Source organism: Rhagoletis zephyria, unplaced genomic scaffold (assembly GCF_001687245.7).
Source record: "Rhagoletis zephyria isolate East Lansing unplaced genomic scaffold, Rhagoletis_zephyria_1.1 Rzeph_scaffold_01136, whole genome shotgun sequence".
Classification (NCBI taxonomy): Eukaryota; Metazoa; Arthropoda; class Insecta; order Diptera; family Tephritidae; genus Rhagoletis; species Rhagoletis zephyria.
The window spans coordinates 122741-141308 of NW_016158220.1; the positions used below are offsets into that span (position 1 = coordinate 122741).

At 35.7% G+C, this 18568-nt stretch overlaps 7 protein-coding genes across 7 annotated transcripts in view; 2 read left to right on the forward strand and 5 right to left on the reverse strand.

Annotated features, from left to right (window-relative positions):
* LOC108362891 (lysM and putative peptidoglycan-binding domain-containing protein 4) overlaps positions 1 to 3799 on the reverse strand; it is a 20944-nt gene extending 17145 nt beyond the window's left edge. The window contains exons 1-4 of the mRNA XM_017616044.1: positions 3711 to 3799; positions 3500 to 3632; positions 3216 to 3447; positions 2809 to 3145 (exon numbers count right to left, since the gene is read on the reverse strand). Coding sequence (XP_017471533.1) covers positions 2809 to 3145; positions 3216 to 3447; positions 3500 to 3513 — 583 coding nt within the window. The 5' untranslated portion in view covers positions 3514 to 3632; positions 3711 to 3799. The remainder of the gene's footprint in view (positions 1 to 2808; positions 3146 to 3215; positions 3448 to 3499; positions 3633 to 3710) is intronic.
* Positions 3800 to 4913: 1114 nt separating this feature from the next.
* LOC108362894 (mitochondrial inner membrane protease subunit 2) lies at positions 4914 to 6409 on the forward strand. Its single transcript, XM_017616047.1, has 2 exons — positions 4914 to 5366; positions 5493 to 6409. Exons 1-2 carry the CDS (start codon positions 5273 to 5275, stop codon positions 5912 to 5914), a joined length of 516 nt encoding a protein of 171 aa, XP_017471536.1. The 5' UTR covers positions 4914 to 5272; the 3' UTR covers positions 5915 to 6409.
* Tcs1 (Threonyl-carbamoyl synthesis 1) lies at positions 5984 to 7217 on the reverse strand. The gene has a single exon (XM_017616045.1). The coding sequence runs from the start codon at positions 7187 to 7189 to the stop codon at positions 6422 to 6424; it is 768 nt and encodes a 255-aa protein (XP_017471534.1). The 5' UTR covers positions 7190 to 7217; the 3' UTR covers positions 5984 to 6421.
* On the reverse strand, positions 7206 to 7864 carry Polr3K (RNA polymerase III subunit K). Its single transcript, XM_017616049.1, has 2 exons — positions 7478 to 7864; positions 7206 to 7407 (listed from the first exon to the last, which is right to left on the reverse strand). The coding sequence occupies exons 1-2, from the start codon at positions 7616 to 7618 to the stop codon at positions 7222 to 7224; spliced, it is 327 nt and encodes a 108-aa protein (XP_017471538.1). The 5' UTR covers positions 7619 to 7864; the 3' UTR covers positions 7206 to 7221.
* Positions 7865 to 9227: 1363 nt separating this feature from the next.
* Positions 9228 to 9851, forward strand: LOC108362898 (dolichyl-diphosphooligosaccharide--protein glycosyltransferase subunit 4). The gene is made up of 3 exons (XM_017616050.1): positions 9228 to 9377; positions 9558 to 9676; positions 9730 to 9851. The coding sequence occupies exons 2-3, from the start codon at positions 9576 to 9578 to the stop codon at positions 9749 to 9751; spliced, it is 123 nt and encodes a 40-aa protein (XP_017471539.1). The 5' UTR covers positions 9228 to 9377; positions 9558 to 9575; the 3' UTR covers positions 9752 to 9851.
* On the reverse strand, positions 9749 to 10784 carry l(2)k10201 (zinc finger protein 511 lethal (2) k10201). The gene has a single exon (XM_017616046.1). It carries the CDS (start codon positions 10521 to 10523, stop codon positions 9849 to 9851), a length of 675 nt encoding a protein of 224 aa, XP_017471535.1. The 5' UTR covers positions 10524 to 10784; the 3' UTR covers positions 9749 to 9848.
* A 3215-nt stretch (positions 10785 to 13999) lies between these two features.
* On the reverse strand, positions 14000 to 17259 carry SdhB (Succinate dehydrogenase, subunit B (iron-sulfur)). Its single transcript, XM_017616043.1, has 4 exons — positions 17040 to 17259; positions 14927 to 15225; positions 14740 to 14874; positions 14000 to 14681 (listed from the first exon to the last, which is right to left on the reverse strand). Exons 1-4 carry the CDS (start codon positions 17103 to 17105, stop codon positions 14288 to 14290), a joined length of 894 nt encoding a protein of 297 aa, XP_017471532.1. The 5' UTR covers positions 17106 to 17259; the 3' UTR covers positions 14000 to 14287.
* Positions 17260 to 18568: the final 1309 nt, after the last annotated feature.

An 18568-nucleotide genomic window follows, 5' to 3' on the forward strand; every position in this document is an offset into this window, starting at 1 on the left:
CAAATATGTTAATTATAACCTATATTTTCTCGCTTTTACAAGAGAAATAGCAAACAAACGACAACCCCACCGCCCATGGTTGCATTTTAGTATCGAGAAAGATTGCCAGAAACTCATTCGCTGTGTGAACAGCCAAAAAGCGATTTCAGAAATTTTTCCTGCAATTCGCCGTTCGGAAATAAAAACCTCTTTCGAAAGACACTTTCCATGCAAGGTGTGACTGCTCATGCAACAGATTTCTCAATTTAACAGCCTTTCCGAAATTTATTGCATCGAAATATATTGCCACGTCTGACACGCTCTTTATGCTTGAAACACATTATTGGGACCTTACATGGTCAAATAGTTTGACCAAACTGCGTGCATGTTGAAATTTTCTGTGTGTGGCTGTTTGACCAAAATCAAAGTAGTTTTGATTTTCCTCAAGTTTGATAGTCTTTTGACAGTGGAACGTATAAAGTGCTGTTCGATCTAATTGATAAACAAAAATTCAAATTGATAAACAAAATTCATAAACAGACGTTTGTTGGTGTGTATACGAAAGTGACAGTTGTTGTGTTTTCGTATTATCCAGCAAAAAATATCCAGTAATTTGCTAGTAACCAAATTTCGGAGAGTGAAAATGTGTTCGCACGAGGCGATTTTGCGTTCAACTTTTACTTTCAACTCACGCAGGGTTGCACGAAAAAAAGTTGAATGCCTGGCTGGCGATCAACTTTGTTGAAAGCGATTATATTTTGATATTTTTAGCCATTCAATCTTTTTTCGTGCAACCCTGCGTGATTTGAACGCAAAAGAGATAAATATGCAAGAAAGCACGAAAACGCAAAACCAGCAAGAAGTGGCAAGTTTTATGAACAGCTGATTTATTATTATTATCCGACGCCGTTTTCTAAGAAAAATAGTATTTCCCAACTTATTATATATCTAAATAGGTTTATTTTGTCAATTGCAACTCTAAAAGCACCACAAACAATTCTTTTGGTAATGTGAATTGCATTAAGCATCATGCCATCAGCTTGCTACCAAGTTCAGCTGTCATTTTTGCTCTCTCAATTCTCTCTCTTTGGCTGGTTTCTTGCAAGTCTTTGCGTACGAAAACGCCATCCAGTAAAAACCAGTAAAATTAGTACTGGATTGTACTGGATAGTGCGTACGCAAACAGGACTAGTTTCGCCGTTTTCTGCAGCCAACTTCACCACCTAACGCCCTGTCCAAATCGGATTTTCCAACCGCTCAGCGTTGACGCTGCGTTGTTTCGGTATGCTTCATGCAAATTAGGTGAGTTCCAGCGATTTTTGGACTAAAACCTATAGAACTGCCAAAAAGCAAAATAACTCCCACAAAAGAGAGTAACGGTCGAAGAACTGAGAAAAACTGCTGTAACGCAAAAAAAAACATTTTTCCTTCAGGTATATAAATGTCAGATGTTTGTTTACAGAATTGTTTATTCAGGCAAAAATTCTTACACACAACACTTTAATTCTCTAAAGATTTCGTTATTTTGGTACAATTGGCTTCTATTCTGCTAAAAATATTTCTTATAATTTGCATCAGCTCTTTCGTTCGTTATTTACGATTTGCAGGAAGAAAAACTGCGGACTAAATCCTGCATTTTCATACTGAGAGTAGCATATTTTACTCTCACGAAATTGCTCAGTTACAGGAAATTTGTCTGCTGGAGCGCTTCTCGGAGAAAATCCTGCAAAAACTGCAAATCGTACTGCTGCTGGAACGCAACTATTGTATGGGCATGAGAACTTTTTGACAGCCAGACAACGCTGACGCATTTGTTTACCGGGACGTTACACATTCAATTTTCCCCTTTCAATTTTCAATACACTCACACTTTTTCATTAACACACTCTTATTTATGACTTGAGTGGGCAACTTGCTTTCAATTTTTCCCTTTCAATTGAGTCTAAATTTTGCTTTCAATTTTGTGAAAATACAAAAATAATAAACGATTAAATCCGGTTGCGAAATTTCTCAACTGCGACACACTTTCATCGCACTGTCTGACGATCGTTCTTATGTGCAAGGACATTATGTGCAAGGAGGTAAGGAGATAGTAACGTTGGCTCCTTGGATGGAACGTTCAACAAATATCATCTGATCCATCACAATGTGAACAATTTCAAGCACTCGTAGAATTTATAAAAAAATCGAATCAAAGCCATTGAATCCTTCATTCATTCATTCATTCATTCTCTCTTTACGTTTTTTAGTAACCAAAAATAATCATATGTACATACATACACTGCCGGAAAAAGTATTGGCACAGCTGATTTTTTACAATATATGCCACAATTTTTATTGTAATATTTTTCGGAAGATTTTTTATAAAAATATCGTTCATTCCACAACAAAAAACACAAAAATATATTTCTATACTTTGTGCAAAACTCGCGAAAATTCAGCAATGAATGGATGAACCATATTTTTATAAAAAATTGTCGGAAAAATATTACAATAAAAATTGTTGCATATATTGTAAAAAAGCAGCTGTGCCAATACTTTTTGCCGGCAGTGTACATAAGTATTACAAATATTACATAAAAATTTAGAGTGTCTACTTACACGCGCCACGGTAAAAATTACCGTATATACATACACGGTAAAATTACCGTAGATCCACGGTAAAATTATTATGCCGAAAGAAGTTCTGCCCCACTTCTCCGGCAACACATAATCCACGTAATTTTACGGTAGATCTACGGTAATTTTTACCGCGGATCTACGGTAAAAGTCACCGTGGTGCGTGTGGGCAGACACTGCCAAAAATTTAACGAGTAATTTTGCACTCACCTTCCTCCGTATAAGCGTTTGCCTTTCTTATAAATTTTGAACTGATAATTTCATTGTTGATGTCATTGGTGCCTTGACTGGTGGTGCTAGAGGAATTCACTGATGCTACAATAAGCTTCTCACCCAACACAACTCTCGCATCTTCCAAAGGATTTTTCATTATATTTGTCACCAAAGTATCATCTTCGCATTGACTTGGACTATTGCTTCCACTTTTGTGGACAATTGGTAGAGTTTCCAATAATATTGAATGTGGAGTAACGGGAATTTTGACTACTTTTCTCGCGTAAATTTCATTATCTTTGTCAATCTTATTTATTCGTTTTATATCTGCCACCTATAAGAAATTTAAATTTTTAGTATCACACAAACATTGCAACAAGCGAAGGTCTGTGGTCTTAACTCACTGAACAATGAAAACGGAGCGCCAACGCTTGCAAAGTATCGCCTTCTTCTACTTTAGCTTCAATCGTATTTTCAAAGCGATGTGATGGTCTCTTCTCCAGCGTATTAAATCGCGTCAAGTTTTCCATTTGAAGAAAATCTTCCACATTATTTGACTCCTTATTTAATGGCGTATATGACATGTTGGTTGGTTGACGAGTATTAATATCAATATCCTCCGACTGGTGATTTTTTCTAAGAATAACAAAATAATTGTTTGAATGACTACACATATGCAAAATCTTACCGCTGTCTACGCATTGCAAAAGCTGTTAATGAACTACTCGAACGCCTTATTAATTGCCTATTAACATGAAAGTAATTAACGAATGTTAGAATTCACGCCACTCATCAATCCTTCATTGAAAGCCGATGAAGATCTAAAATATTTAAGCCGATGTTAACTGCGTTCGATACAACTAATTGGAGTGGTTTGCATAGGAATTATAATTTACTACCTAATAAAATTGTTCTTCCACACTTCAGAAAATTGTTTTCATTTACGTGTAGGGAGCTTCCGATACAAGTAAATACGAGTATGAACTCGATACTTTTGTTTCGATACCAACTACTTTTTTTATTTGAATCGTTGTTTCGATACCTAATTGGTATCGAAAGAAAAATACTTACTTGTATCGAATAGATTTTAGCAAGTGCCATTTCTGGTCGGCCATATTTTTTCGATGGAAGAAACTTTGCTTTACGCAATGGCACCGCCAAAATCTAAAGTGTGGATATATTTTTACAAGAAAATCGAGCCATTTCGGCAGCCAGGTCGAAAACGCCCCATCTCAGAAAACTTTTCAAGAACGCCCTATTTCAGAATTTGGTTCAAAAACGCCCTTACCTCAACTGAAAGTATATTGAAAATATCTGAGATACGGCGTTTTTGAATCGGCAGACGAGATAGGCGTTTTTGAACCGAGTTCTGAAATAGGGCTTTCTTGCAAAGTTTTCTGAGATAGGTCGTTTTTTACTCAAATTCTGAAATAGGGCGCTTTTGAAAAGTTTTATTTATTTTTTATTTATTTATTTATTCATTTATTGACAGCCTTTAAAGGCCTATAACAAGTCTGAAAATTTACAATATTTGCTTACTATTTTATTTGGTACAATTTTGGGTTTATAGTTTTTATATTGATATATGCATACATTACATCACAGGATCACAATCATACATGAAAACAATATTCTTATTTCACTACATATTTTGTTCTTACACATTTTTTTGAGAGGACTATCCTNCGAGTTTGGCACAGGGTTGCACGTTCATTATGGTTTTCATGGCTATTGCCAACACGAAATGAGAATTTCAGATGTACATAACGCGCAAAATTTAAAATTTTTGTATATGACAACACCGAATTTGCTGCAGTTTGACCAAACAAAATTAGTTTGCTGTGAGAGTCGCCAAACTCGCTCTCTCCGAGTTTGCTGCAACAACAATTGCACGCAGTTTGCCAAACAAAATTTCTGCATAACACCGACCTAACTTATTTACATTCACGGGGGAACGGTGTTGAATTGAAGGTTTTGGCATAAGGTGACACCGACGACGATATTCGTTAGAAGCGGTATTAATTTTATTATTATTAATAAAATGTCTTTGTTTTGGCCTAACTAAACTAAAAAATCCTTTACCCGTCTATAATTAAAATATCTTCGTTCTTTGAAAATTCGAAATGCTTGACTCAATATTTGGTTAAAATATTAGTGCTCGATACCTTCGTTCTATATCTAAACATAATGGCTTTATGACATTTCCACTGCGTTTATTAAACGAACAGAACCTTTCTTAGATAAGCATTGCTTTCCATGTTTTTTGTGAGGAAGAAATGGAGTGGATCGCTCCAATTGAAATTATCTCTAAATCAAAAACAAAATAATTAAAAAAAAATTGTACTTATATTTTATATAAAAAATAATTCACATAAAAAAGTATCAAACGTGCTATCATTAAGTGCCCTACAGGAGAAACAACAGAAAGGAGTGTTGATCGTTCGCTCAGGGCTTTTGTTTAATGGCATTTCGGAAATTTCTAAAATCTGTACTTCTGGGAATTCCAATTGGTATAACATTTTTGGATTGCGTTGGCTATGTCGCGCGAGTAGACGGTAAATATGTGCTTTCACCTGGAACCTCTGAAACAACGGACTGAAAACCAAATGTTTCGTCTGTAACGAGGGGTTTGCTTGAATTATAGAGAAAGGAGACAAAGATACAAATGCAATATATTTTAGGTATTTCAATGCAACCTGCCCTTAATCCAGATGCTAGCCAAACCGATTATGTTTTTCTTTCACGCTGGGCCGTACGCACAAGTAATGTGGAACGCGGAGCTATTGTTTCGCTCATATCTCCGAAAGATCCTTCACAAAAGATAATTAAACGCATCGTTGGACTGCAAGGAGATGTTGTTTCTACGCTAGGGTACAAACAAGAAATAGTGCGCATCCCGGAAGGTCATTGCTGGGTTGAAGGTGACCACACAGGCCATTCGCTAGATAGTAATACTTTTGGGCCCGTGGCGCTGGGCTTAATGACCGCTCGGGCGACGTATATCGTGTGGCCTCCAGAACGTTGGCGCCGACTACAAACAGACCTACCTCGGCGGCGAAGGCCTATCCAAATAGCGAAATCATCAAATTACTACAGCCAGTAGGAACATTAGAAATGCTACAGTTTGAATGTTGTAAATTTGAAAAGCTTCCTGCAAACCATTTTTTTTTTCAATTTTTTCAGAGTATTCTGAATTGTAGAGAAATTTTAAAGAATTGGCAAAGATCTCATCCGATTTTTGTAAACTGAAAGAAAATCGGTAAGGCAGTGCAAATAATGTTGCAGTGAAGAATTTCTTGCAGATTTTTTTCAGAATTTCTTTATTTTTCGTGCAGAAATTCTTTACGAACCAACCACTTCATATAATTTTCTTTAAAGGTTGGTAGGAAAATCGCTACAGAAATGAGATACTCCCAAGATACTCCTAAAAATTTCGTTAAGATTTCAGGAACTTTGGTTTGCAGGGCTTTTGAGGCGTGGGATTTTATGTATGTATGTACATCATTTTAAATTTTCAAGATACTTTGATTCATTTTATAAACTTTGAACCGTAGTAAGAATATCGGAAATTTTAGAAATATTAAAATCTGATATTTTTAAGTATTTTTATTCACACTATTTTTGAAGCCATTGATTTTATGTTAAATTTGTGTAATACATCCACAGTGTACTTAAGAGCTACGCCTTCTCTTACTATTTTGTAAAGTCCAGGTTGGGATAAATCTATCACAGTCGACGCAGACCGACGTTCTTCAGTTAGGCCTATCTGTCCCGCATCAAAAATCCCTCCAAGTTTAGGCCATAAGAATTCGAATTCTTTTATATTTAAACTACTGCGTTCAGCCGATCTGTTGGCGCTTGTTAAAGCAAGTGGTTGTTCACCAAATAATAAACATAGGTCCTGTATAAATTTACATCTAGGAATACGTATACCAATCTTTGTGGTATTCGGATTTAGAAACCGATTACTTAGATGTGGTGAACGTTCGATAATTATAGTAATTGGGCCCGGTAGCAAGAGCTGTAAGAGGGAATCATTTAAATGGTCCGATTTCCCATAGAGGCGAAAAGCTTCCACATTTTTTACACAAATCGCAACTGGTTTATAACAATCACGTCCTTTTATTTCATATAGTCGTTGTATGGCTTCCTCGTTATTTGCATTACACGCTAGACCATACACAGTATCCGTAGGCAAAGCGATAATCTCTCCGTTAAATAGACAGTGGCGAGCAGCATTTAAAGCCATGGGGTCTAGCACGTCGAAGACTTTTCCCCGTGAAGCTGGAAGCATTTTATAGTATGTCGAAAAAAGGAGTAGGTACCATGGATGCCGATAGGCATCCAAAAGTGTTTTAAACTTTGCAACAATGCGCATATGACTTGATTTTGATAAAGCCTATAACAGGATTAATCCCTCCAGTTATGGCCACAAATTTGATTGCAACACTTATAAAATGTGGTCATTGGCTCATCCGCAGACCGGGTCTGCATTTGCATAAAATAAGCTTTTTTGTGAGAGCACGCAGGACATTCAGCGTCGGTGGAATCTACATTTTCCCATGCGGCTGCACCACCCATGACATGATCAACTTCCTGAGATCGATTATAAAGAAGAAACGTAAATAATCTACGAGAAATACATTACCAAAATTAATTAACTTACCTTCAATCGTGGAAATGTTCGAGTTGAAATTTTTCGTTTTATATTACAAATATATGGGCATGTATTGCATGAAAATCGGTGCCCTGCTGTATCCTGTTCAACCATCAATATATTGCCACAAGTCGGGCAGAACAATAGCATAATTCCGCCAGATTTTCTGAAGTTTTTATTATTTTTTTAGGTCTATTTATTAGCCAAATATAAAACTTGCAGCACGTTGTTGATGAATTATAACCAAGTAGTGCAGGGTTGGCAAAGTCGACTTCGACTTTCGACAAAAATCGACTTTTTAATCATAAAAGTCGGATTTTAGTAAAGCACTTCCAGTCCATGATACAAATAAGAAGGTAGATTTCATTTAATGGCATTCGTTGTTGTTGTTAACCATTTGACTTTTAATAAAATTATGACATTTCATCAAATTCATGCTACCTGATCACTAGAAGAAATATTTTTTTTAAGCAGAAGATTTTATCAGTACATTTAAAAGTGTGGAATATGATGAACTAGAAAAATTATGCCGGCTACATGATTTCGAAATGGGGATGACAACTAGGTTTCAGAACGCATATGCATATCGTGCAAGTAATTTCAGCCAAAATACTTTTTACTTGAAAAATTAGCTAATTTCACCACACACTACACCAGCATGCAAATTTTCAAATAGTTTTTGAAGTCGCACCAGCAGCTGGTACAATCACACCACAAGAACATTTACGGTCAATCGACTTGATGGGCCCCTTTAAAAAATCAAGCATATATAAAAAGTAAGGAACATACCATACATATATGTATTTATATCAGTCTTTCATAGTTTAAAAATTCATCCCTTACATAAATGAAAAAATTAGATCAATTTAAGAATATACAACTTTTTCATGCCAAGTATGAATAGATTCACCAAAACGATAGGGGCAATTTTAAATTTACGTGGCCAAAAAAAAGTATGTGGTAGCTAAATCTAGTCACCAAAGCGGTAAAACGGCAGCACTGAGTACGGATCAAACGATACCAATATAGTATCGATACATTTACTCGTTTCAAGTATCGCTAGAAAGTATCGGTACTCGACTAAGTATCGGGTGGGAAGCATCGATACTTAGTCGGTATCGAACAAAGTGAATCTATACAAGGTGGTGTTATCGGATCCGCTGATTTCACGGCGAATTTGTACCTTTTGTCAAAATCATGTGCTTGTTGTAATTTGGCTTTGTAGTGATTGTCAAAGAGCGTATAATTTGTTGTTGTAATTTTTGTTTTAGTTCTGTTAACACCACCTTGTATAAATTCGCCTTGGTATCGAATACTTACCGGACATTGACGAGACGGGCGTGCCTGCTCTTTTCATCCAATAAAAAAACGCACTAGGGCAAAAGAGAAGGCACGCCCCTGTTGCGCACTTTCGCTACAATTATAACGAGTTGTCCGTTCTTGTTATCTACCTATCTTGATCCAAATCAATCGCCGAACCGCTTTTTAATACCATTTGACAATGTGCTTTCACTTATTTGACGAAAAATGCCACTGAATTTGACAGTGTGAAAACTAGCCTTTAGGTTAGCCTGTAAGAATGATCCAGATCGCTTTCGTTAACCCAAGAAACACAACTATTCTGGGCTATCGATAGAATGTCAAAATGATAAGTTTGTTGTAAACAATGCAAATTCATATTACAACAAACACATCATTTTGACATTCAGCAGTACCGCGCCGAAAATATAAATTCGCCAGTAACACCACCTTGTAACTATAAATTCGCCTTGAACACCACCAAGGCGAATTTGGCCTTGAGTGCTACCAAATCAGTCTTCTATCAACTTCTGACAATTTAATAATTTTGATTCACCGTTCGCAGGAAATAGTGTTGATTTTTAGGACCAAGATTATTATTTAAAACAAAGTAAGCTAACATCTATACATATATCCATTAAAGTTTTGTAGGAAATTCATATACGATCACTTTTTCGCTATATATTTTCCATTTAATATTGAGAAAGGGCCATGACGTGTCACTGCCGGTGCTATGTAAACGCCATTATCTACACATTCACATTTACGTATGTATATTTTTTGTTTACAGCTTTTCCCAAGTATCAAGATGATAAGCGATGTACAATTGGCAATTTTCTCCAACGTGTTGGGCGTTTTTCTGTTTCTTTTAGTGGTAGCGTACCACTACATAACAGCCAACGCCACTCCGTAAGATTGATTTCATGAATTAAAATATGTTCTTACCTGTGCTTTTCTTTCAGAACTTCAGCTAAAACTAAATAGACCACCGCAACTATTTATTGATTGCATAGTTATTTATAAAATAAACCTCAAAAAAATGAAATAAACTACGAAATCAAAATAAACAGTACTTTCCTCGTTATATCTCATCTAATGCATCCTTTAGTAAAGTAAGGTCTTTTAAGGTGTCTTTACGCATGAATGTTCTTTCCCTTGGAAGACCGAATGATATTGCCTTGATTTCACTTCCTGTGGCATCAAAAACGTGCATTGGATCAGCGGCTTCGGTGGTTTCTGTTTTACTTTTTTTCTTTTTATTGGATTTTCCGCAAAAGTGTTCAAATCTAAAATTAACCGGAAATTTATGTATTCTGATACAGTGATCTTTGCGCTGTTCCTGAGTAAGCATTTTTGCTTTGCATTCTTCCAGGAGGCAGGAGTACATCGCTTCACCACGATCTACGCGAGTTGCGAAATACGAATCATGTCGTTCAGAAATGTGTAAATCGAGCAGATGTGGAGTAGGTAGTGACCGGCGACAAATGGAACACAAATACCTATGAACATTGTTGAAATGTGTCTGATATGTAGAAGCATCTTCACAGACTTGTTGGCAGCCGGGCACATTACAGAAAAACTCAGTAGAGCCTGACGCCACTGCTCCTTGTAATTCATCGGCGATTGTAATAACCCCTAGTTTTTTATATTCTAGTAAGTATTTTTGATTTGCTGCAACGAAACGACTGTCCTCGGGCATTTTATAATCCGTTGGTATAGTATTCAGTAGGTTCATTAATTCAATAACCGAAAACATCTCAAATATTGAAAATAAAATGCAACTTATTTAAAAAATTTCCGGCAAAAATTTATATAAAAGAGGGTAAATGCAATTCATTAGACATTTTTTTTGACATTAGGTACGCGATATCGCTATTTGGCATTACTTCTTTGAATAAGTGCTGCCAACTTCTTAACAGTTTCAACTTTTCACAAACGCCAAGTATAGCCGCCTTTTCCGCAAATTATTGTATCCGATTCGTTAACTATTTGAGTCAAATTGGCGATTGCATCATAAGCTGCTAAGCAGCACTCTCGTGTAACATTGCTACAGATCCACGATTGAGAGAATATAAAGGTTGCGCCGATCTCGGACCGCTATTCCTCTCTTAACGAATTTGACAGAATCGTTGTTTGCATGACGTCACACTGGTGCAACTTGTTTACGTTTTCCTTGCAACATTTTTTCTTCTTCTTCCATTCTTGCTCACGTTTTGGCATTTCTCTCTCGCAATTGCACCAGTGTGACGTCACACAAAAGTTATTCTCAAAAATCCTCTCTGATCGGCGCAATCTTGTATTCTATCATTCTTGCTACAGATCTATTAAAGCAGAGGGATAACCTGGCGTTGGGGAAACCTGCCAACCTACTCAAATCTCAAAAAAAAAAAAAAGCTGCTAAGCATAAAAACTGCATTTTATTTTTGGCACCTTTTGGGAAATATTGAGTATTGTGGATTGTTTACACAATGATATTGAGCTTAAATGAAGCGGAAAAATCTGAAGGTACGTACATATCTTAGCTTATTCATAAAAAATTATAATTTGCTCTAAAAAGGCAGTAGTAGTTCTGCTTTAAGATTTAAATATTTGCATATCACACGTTTAATAATAAGAATTATTTCAAAATTTAAGTATTGTGGGAAAACGCATAGTTTGATCAATTCATATAGTTGGTATTCGAAAACAGCTGGAAAGCCAAATATGTACATGGTTCTCTTTTTTTATAAAGCAATCGCATTTCTGGCTAGTATATTTCAGGACGAATTGATAAGGATTGAGCCAAGAGCAGCAAATGTCAGTTAAGCGATTTTGCAGAATGACGATACGCGGTTTTGTACTTTAAACGACGATATGTAACTTCGCCTATTTTGGGGAGTTGAATTATCTGTTGGACTCAACATATTATCCTTATCAAACTGATTAATCCCATTAAATATTGTGGCGAACGTTCGAAAAAGCCCTTCGAAGTCCAATATGAATATCGAACTGAGAACGAACTCATAACCAACTTTAGTTTTCCAACGTTCAGAGTAAATTAGAAATACAGTGAGCTCGCGATAACATGAACTTATTAAAACCAAGCCGGTTAATTTTTGCGAGATTGTTCATGTTTACGAAAGGCTGAAGGATTAAAAAACAACAAGTTTCATTAATTAAAAAAAAATGTTTTATTTAGAACTTAAAAAGAAACTTGTATTCGTTTTGTTTGTTACACAAATAACAATCCACATATGCAGGGGAACTTCGGGTATTGTGGTATAGGTATTGATTTTAAGATATGTAGCAAATGTACGAGCTTTATTGTAACTATTATTTATTATACGAGAACAGTGAAACTTAAGTTATAAAATATTTTTCAGTTAAATACTACTTGTATTCAAAAATAACAAAGTTATTGAAAAAAATTTAAAAGAAACCAAAAAATACCTCTTTCAAAAATTGGAGGGTAATATGGTAGAATAATGTGGTATACTTTACCACATTGCGATAACGCAGCTGTTATCATCTATATCATGTTGTTTTGGGTCCACTTTCGGATTTCCCCTATTTTTGGCATCTAGAATAATCGTGGTGTTCAAGTAATTAAAAATTACCTATGGAGGGTGTTGTAATACCTTAACCGACCTCTTGTCCACCACAATAACCGATTTTCAAAATTTCCAAACAAACTCATACAAAATATAAACTTTCTATTAGCCGAGACTTGATAAACGAAATACAAAACTTACATTGCAATTTTAAATTTTTTTTCTAAACCAAGTTTTTTTTAACAAATAAACTTGATTTCTTGCGTTAAAAAAACATGGCATATCTAACAATAAGAAAACCGAACATGAAGTTATTCACTGTAAGCATTTCCGAGCGACACGTATGGACATGTCCAATGCAAATAGCTAGGGGGTTCCCCAAATTACCAAGCGCTTGAAATCCGTTAGAAATTTTTAAAAACAATAATGTTCATATTTTGGAGCTTTTGCCTAAAGTTCATATTTTAGAGTAGTCAATGGTAGCGATGGTATGTTAGGATGTTAAGATTATCGCGAGCTCACTGTACACTCGAATTGCGTTTTGGTATGCACGCCGTCGAATTTGTTTTTTTTGCGTCACTCGAAATTGGCTTGCGTGCGTTTGCATTTGATTTCATTGAGCGAAACGTCAAATCAAAATGTTACGCAGAACAAAAATTGGAAATTGAGTTACACCCGATTTACATGATTCAAGTACTTGAAAGCAATTGTTGCTTATTCTCTTTTGTGTTTTCTATTGAATTGAATTCAATACTTGAACTGTGTAAAAGCAGTCTTAGCTTCATACGCACGCCGTTCAATTTCGGTTGGTCCCATACAAGTTGTATGTGCATTTTCGATAATGGGCTGGATTTCGAATTCATAACAAAGGGATACATTGGATAACCAAGCTTCCCTTTTGCTGGATAATGGTCCCATAGTTCTCGAATCGAATACTAACCTATTGCACATTCGTTATCAAAAAATATGGGGTTCCAATCATTATCGAATTCTTAAGAAAGCCCAATGTTTATTGGAGATTATAGAAAAAAATTTCCAAAAACGTAGATTTTGAATAAATTCTTTATACATGTACATACATATATTAAGCTTGCGATATGTTTTACACGCATATATATCGCACATCTGGCGCAAAAAATAAAAAGCTCTAGAAAAACGGCTTTGAAGTTTTGAATTGAACTATACTCAGTGCTATCACAGAATGCATCGTAGTCCGATTTTTCGTGAAATCTACGAAAATGCAGTCATTGAATTCGAATAGCTACGAACGTAGCGTATACTTTGAATACACACGTTCGTAGCAATTCGGATTCAATGATCACATTTTCATAGATATCACGATAAATCGGGCTACGATGGATTCTTTGCTAGCCACCACTCACATAGGGTAGGGTCAGAAGGCGCAGCAGTTTAGCGCAACCATTGCTAACAAAATCAATGATCGTTATGCGTCTTCTGAACGGCTTTATGCATTAGCTGTCAAATTCAACTCTCAACAACATGTTGTCTCAAATGACCAGAAAAATATTACGATCATCTAACACGCAACAGTTCAGTTGATCAGAAGTACACAACAACGCGTTCAGAAGGTGCAATGGCAACAGTTACTGAGCTGTTGCGCCTTCTGAACGTGCCCATAGTAAATTTGAATACATATTTTGTTCTAGCAATCTATACAGCTATGAAATTTCTACGCAACCGCTATATTTCTGCGTATTTATTTAACTCGATTTTGGAATATGGCACTCTTGCAGCAAAAAATGGAATGCAACTGCTGGATATAAGGTCGCTCAATTAAAAATTGTATTTCGTAAGATGAGTTGAAAAAACAGGTGCAATTTTTTAAGTACAGTAAATAACCTTAAATTTTTCGCCGATTAAAATGAAAACAAAAAAACAAAAACAACTTGGCTGTGAGAGTTAAGCATAAAGTTTGACTTTGGATTAGAACATTTTTAGTTTCGCATTTACATACATATGTACGCAGTATTTACTTATGCAAAGCTGCTGTATCAAGTTTCGGTGCGGGTTTGCTTGCCATTCCTGAAAGTAATTTTTTGATTTCAGCGATAGCGCGACCAGGGTTCAGATTTTTAGGGCAAGTGCGTGTGCAGTTCATGATTGTATGACATCTGTACACACTGAAGGGATCCTTTAATTTGCTTAAACGCTCTGCGGTATTTTCGTCCCTCGAGTCAATAATCCAACGGTATGCCTGCATCAGCACAGCTGGTCCTAGGTACTTATCTCCATTCCACCAATACGACGGACACGAGGTTGAGCAGCAAGCACACAGAATGCATTCATACAATCCATCAAGTTTTGATCGGTCTTCCACAGATTGCAAGTATTGTGCCTTGCCCTTTGATTCCCCAACTTCATTTCTTCAATGAAATATTGATATTAAATGTTTGAAATCACTAATGAATACGTTCAACTCACTTGCGTTGTAGCCATGGTTGAATTGACCGATACTGCTCATAAAAGTTGTTTAAGTCAGGCACTAAGTCCCGAACTACATACATATGTGGTAGGGGATACACTTTAAGCGGCTTCGAAAGATTTGTGTCGATCTTGCTGCAAAAGCACTATAAATAATAAATTTCATTTTATCATTGAAGTTACCTACCTAATACAAGCCAAAGTATTTATTCCGCCGATATTCATAGCACATGAACCGCAAATTCCCTCACGACATGAACGCCGGAAAGTCAATGTAGGATCAACTTCATTCTTAATTTTAATCAGAGCATCTAAGACCATGGGGCCGCATTCGCGCAGATTGACTTCGTATGTCTGCATAAAGGGTTTCTCTCCAGCATTGTCCGGATTCCAGCGATAGATTTGAAAGCTTTTGATTTGGGGTGCCTTTGCCTCTTGGGGTTGGGCTTGTTGGTCCAAGTGCTTACCAGAAGTGAGTGAACGCAACTACCGCCGAAATATAAAGTAGAAGAGTAAATATGTACTTAAGTTATGTACTCGTAATTTCTATTATGAAAGCTGCAGCATATTCAGCATTGATGATATTCAAGGGACAATGTTCTGCAATGAACTTTTTATAAATAACCGCTGCAAGACATTGTCTTTTATAAGTCTTTGATAGGAGTACACCTGCATGACATTCTCACCAGTGTCATTGTCAGCTATATGTCGCTCAGGATTCACAGCAAGATCGACGATGTCACCGACGATATGTATATATGTACATATCCCTTATTCGCTGCAAGAGTGTCATAATCAAAAACGATAATTGTTTGCGCTAAGTATACAGAAATGACCGCCACCTCTTCTTTTGTTGTGTAAAAATTGCATAGCTACATATTGTCACCTAAAATGCAAAAGAACGTATCATCATCGTCACTGAAATGGAAAGTCGTGACAATTTTTTTTATTTTTTTTTTTTTCATAAAACGATGTGGGGACATATGTGGGGAGTTGTAATTTAATGAAATCCATCATAGCAATCAAAAAGTGAATTTTGAATTTTTTATAAGTTACCACTCTTTTCATTTCAGTGACGATGATGATAAGTTATTTTGCATTTCAGGTGACGATATATCGATTAACAATCACTAATGAAAAGAAAATGTTTTTCGCGAGTTTTTGGATTATGACACTACTGCAGCAAATCGCACACCATCTTCAAAAGTGACAAAACTCAAAATAACACGTTCGTCAGAAATGCTAATCATATGGGCAAGGGATACTTTCCCTTAGGGTTTTTCAACTAATTATAACAAAAATTTCCTCCACCTTTTGTTGAAATATAACTAAAAGCTCTGTGTACATTTTTATGCATAATTTCAAAAATGCCAAATTTAGAGTTGTCACTTTTGAAGATCCGTGCGCGAAATGATGAGCGATATGTATGTACATACCAGGGATGTTGCGAATATTTGCATTTGCATTCGTTATGCGAATGATTCGCATCATTTTACACATTCGCATTCGCATCAAATGATACGAATGTTTTGCGAATGCGAATGTGTACATGGACAGAGAGTCCCCTCTAATATTGTTGAAATGGCTCTTAGTCTGTCTAACCAGGGTGCGGACAATAACCGGCTTTTAGCTTCAGGCGCTAAACGGTTAAGTAGTATATCAAGCAACATTGAAATAAATAATTTTAGAATCTGGAGACCAACTAAACTATAATACGACAATTGACAGATCTGGCCCGCAAATATTTGGGCGCTCCTCCTGCCAGCGTTCCGACCTTATATACGAGCCTCTAAGAAATCGCCTCATGAGAAAAGCCAGCAAAATTACTTCTTTTGAAATATAATATGCCCCTTTTAAGCTTTGACTACTAGATTAAAACACTGTGAGCATGTCTTAAGCACACGTTAAATATTCTAATAATTTGCAAAATTTTTATGTAATAAAACGATGACTTAAGTTGATTATAGCTTTTTTACAAGCTTTAATGTTATTCCTAACATTCGCATTCGCCGATGTGCAAAATATGAAATTCGAAACATCCCTAGTACATTCATATGCTACATGCAGGGCGCTGCTGTGCCGGAAGGTGCAATTTTAACAATTGTGAAATTGCATTTCGCTTTTATATAATCACATCATACTCATTATTTAAGCTGAGTGTAAAGCTCACAGTGCTGTTTACTTTTTAAAAACAATAACAACATGTTTTATTATGTAACGAAAATTTTATGATACAAGTTCTTTTATGTTCTATTGGTGCTATTCCTAGTTTTTGCTGAATAATAAGTAACATAAATTACCTGCTGCCGTCCAGCGATTATCCCCACACGGTTCAATGCTATACGTGCTTCGTTTACCATAGCCATCGTTTATAGTATATATTAGACTAAAAGTTAAGTTCTAATATCCCCCAATTATTTGTATAAGCAGAAATAGTACTTGTTTCCAAAACACACAGCTGCGAAAAGCTCCGACCGATTGTCTATGCTGTTGGCAGAGGCAGAGCTGTTAACATTCACCAGTGCAACCAAGTTGTTAGATGGCAAGCAGCAGGGCTGCCAGCTATCATTAGCTATGAGGTGCCATATTGAGGATAAAAAAGTGCCAAAATGTTCTAAATAGAAAAATAAAAGTGCCATCCTTTTTAATCCTTCCCATTTAGCAATAAAATAAAAACCACATTTCTAAAACGAAAGTGCAATACCAAAATAAGATAAAGTTGAATAACCTTTAGAAATTAGATAATTTTAGTTCAGAAAAAGAAGTGCACGCAAAGGATTTCACAAAAATATTTTGAAATATTAANCTATGAGGTGCCATATTGAGGATAAAAAAGTGCCAAAATGTTCTAAATAGAAAAATAAAAGTGCCATCCTTTTTAATCCTTCCCATTTAGCAATAAAATAAAAACCACATTTCTAAAACGAAAGTGCAATACCAAAATAAGATAAAGTTGAATAACCTTTAGAAATTAGATAATTTTAGTTCAGAAAAAGAAGTGCACGCAAAGGATTTCACAAAAATATTTTGAAATATTAATATTTTTGAAAAGTGCCATTTTGGCACTTTGTGCCAAATTGAAAAATTAAGTGCACGGTTTAAGCGAAGGTGGCAGCCCTGATGACAAGATGATGTAGTCAGTGTTGCCGCCTTAACCCTTTGGTGGCTAAATTTAGCTACCACATACTTTTTTTGGCACCGTAAATTTAAAACTGCCCCTAGACCTTTTTTTAGCCCATTGGAAAATTTATTCTTACTTGACATGAAAAGTTGTATATGTATTGTATGCTTAATTTGATCTAATTTTTTCATTTATGTATGAGATGAATTTTTAAACTAAGAAAGACTCTGATATATATATATATATATGTATGTGTATTCGTGTATATGTATTGTATGTTCCTTACGTTTTTATACAAACTAAAAGTGTTAGGACGGTTAGTTTATCTATTAAAGATTTAACTATACTTTAAAATAGAGCCCCATATATGCTTAAAGGGCCCATGGATGATACCGATTGACCGTGTATGTTCTTGTGGTGTGATTGTACCGGCTGCTGGTGCGACATCAAAAACGATTTCAAAATTTTATGATTGTACCAGCATGCTGGTATCGCGAATAGTGAAATTAACTCTTTTTTTTAAAGTAATTTACCGAAAATTTTACCGAAATTAAGTATTTTACTGAAATTAAAATGAGTCAAAGCCATTTTTGTGGAAAAATATGAGATTTCGGCTCTAATCATTTTGGTCTTTTTTGGACCTCATTTGTAAAGAAATAAATATTGTATCAGCAAGCTGGTATGTTATATGCTTCGAGCCTGACGGTA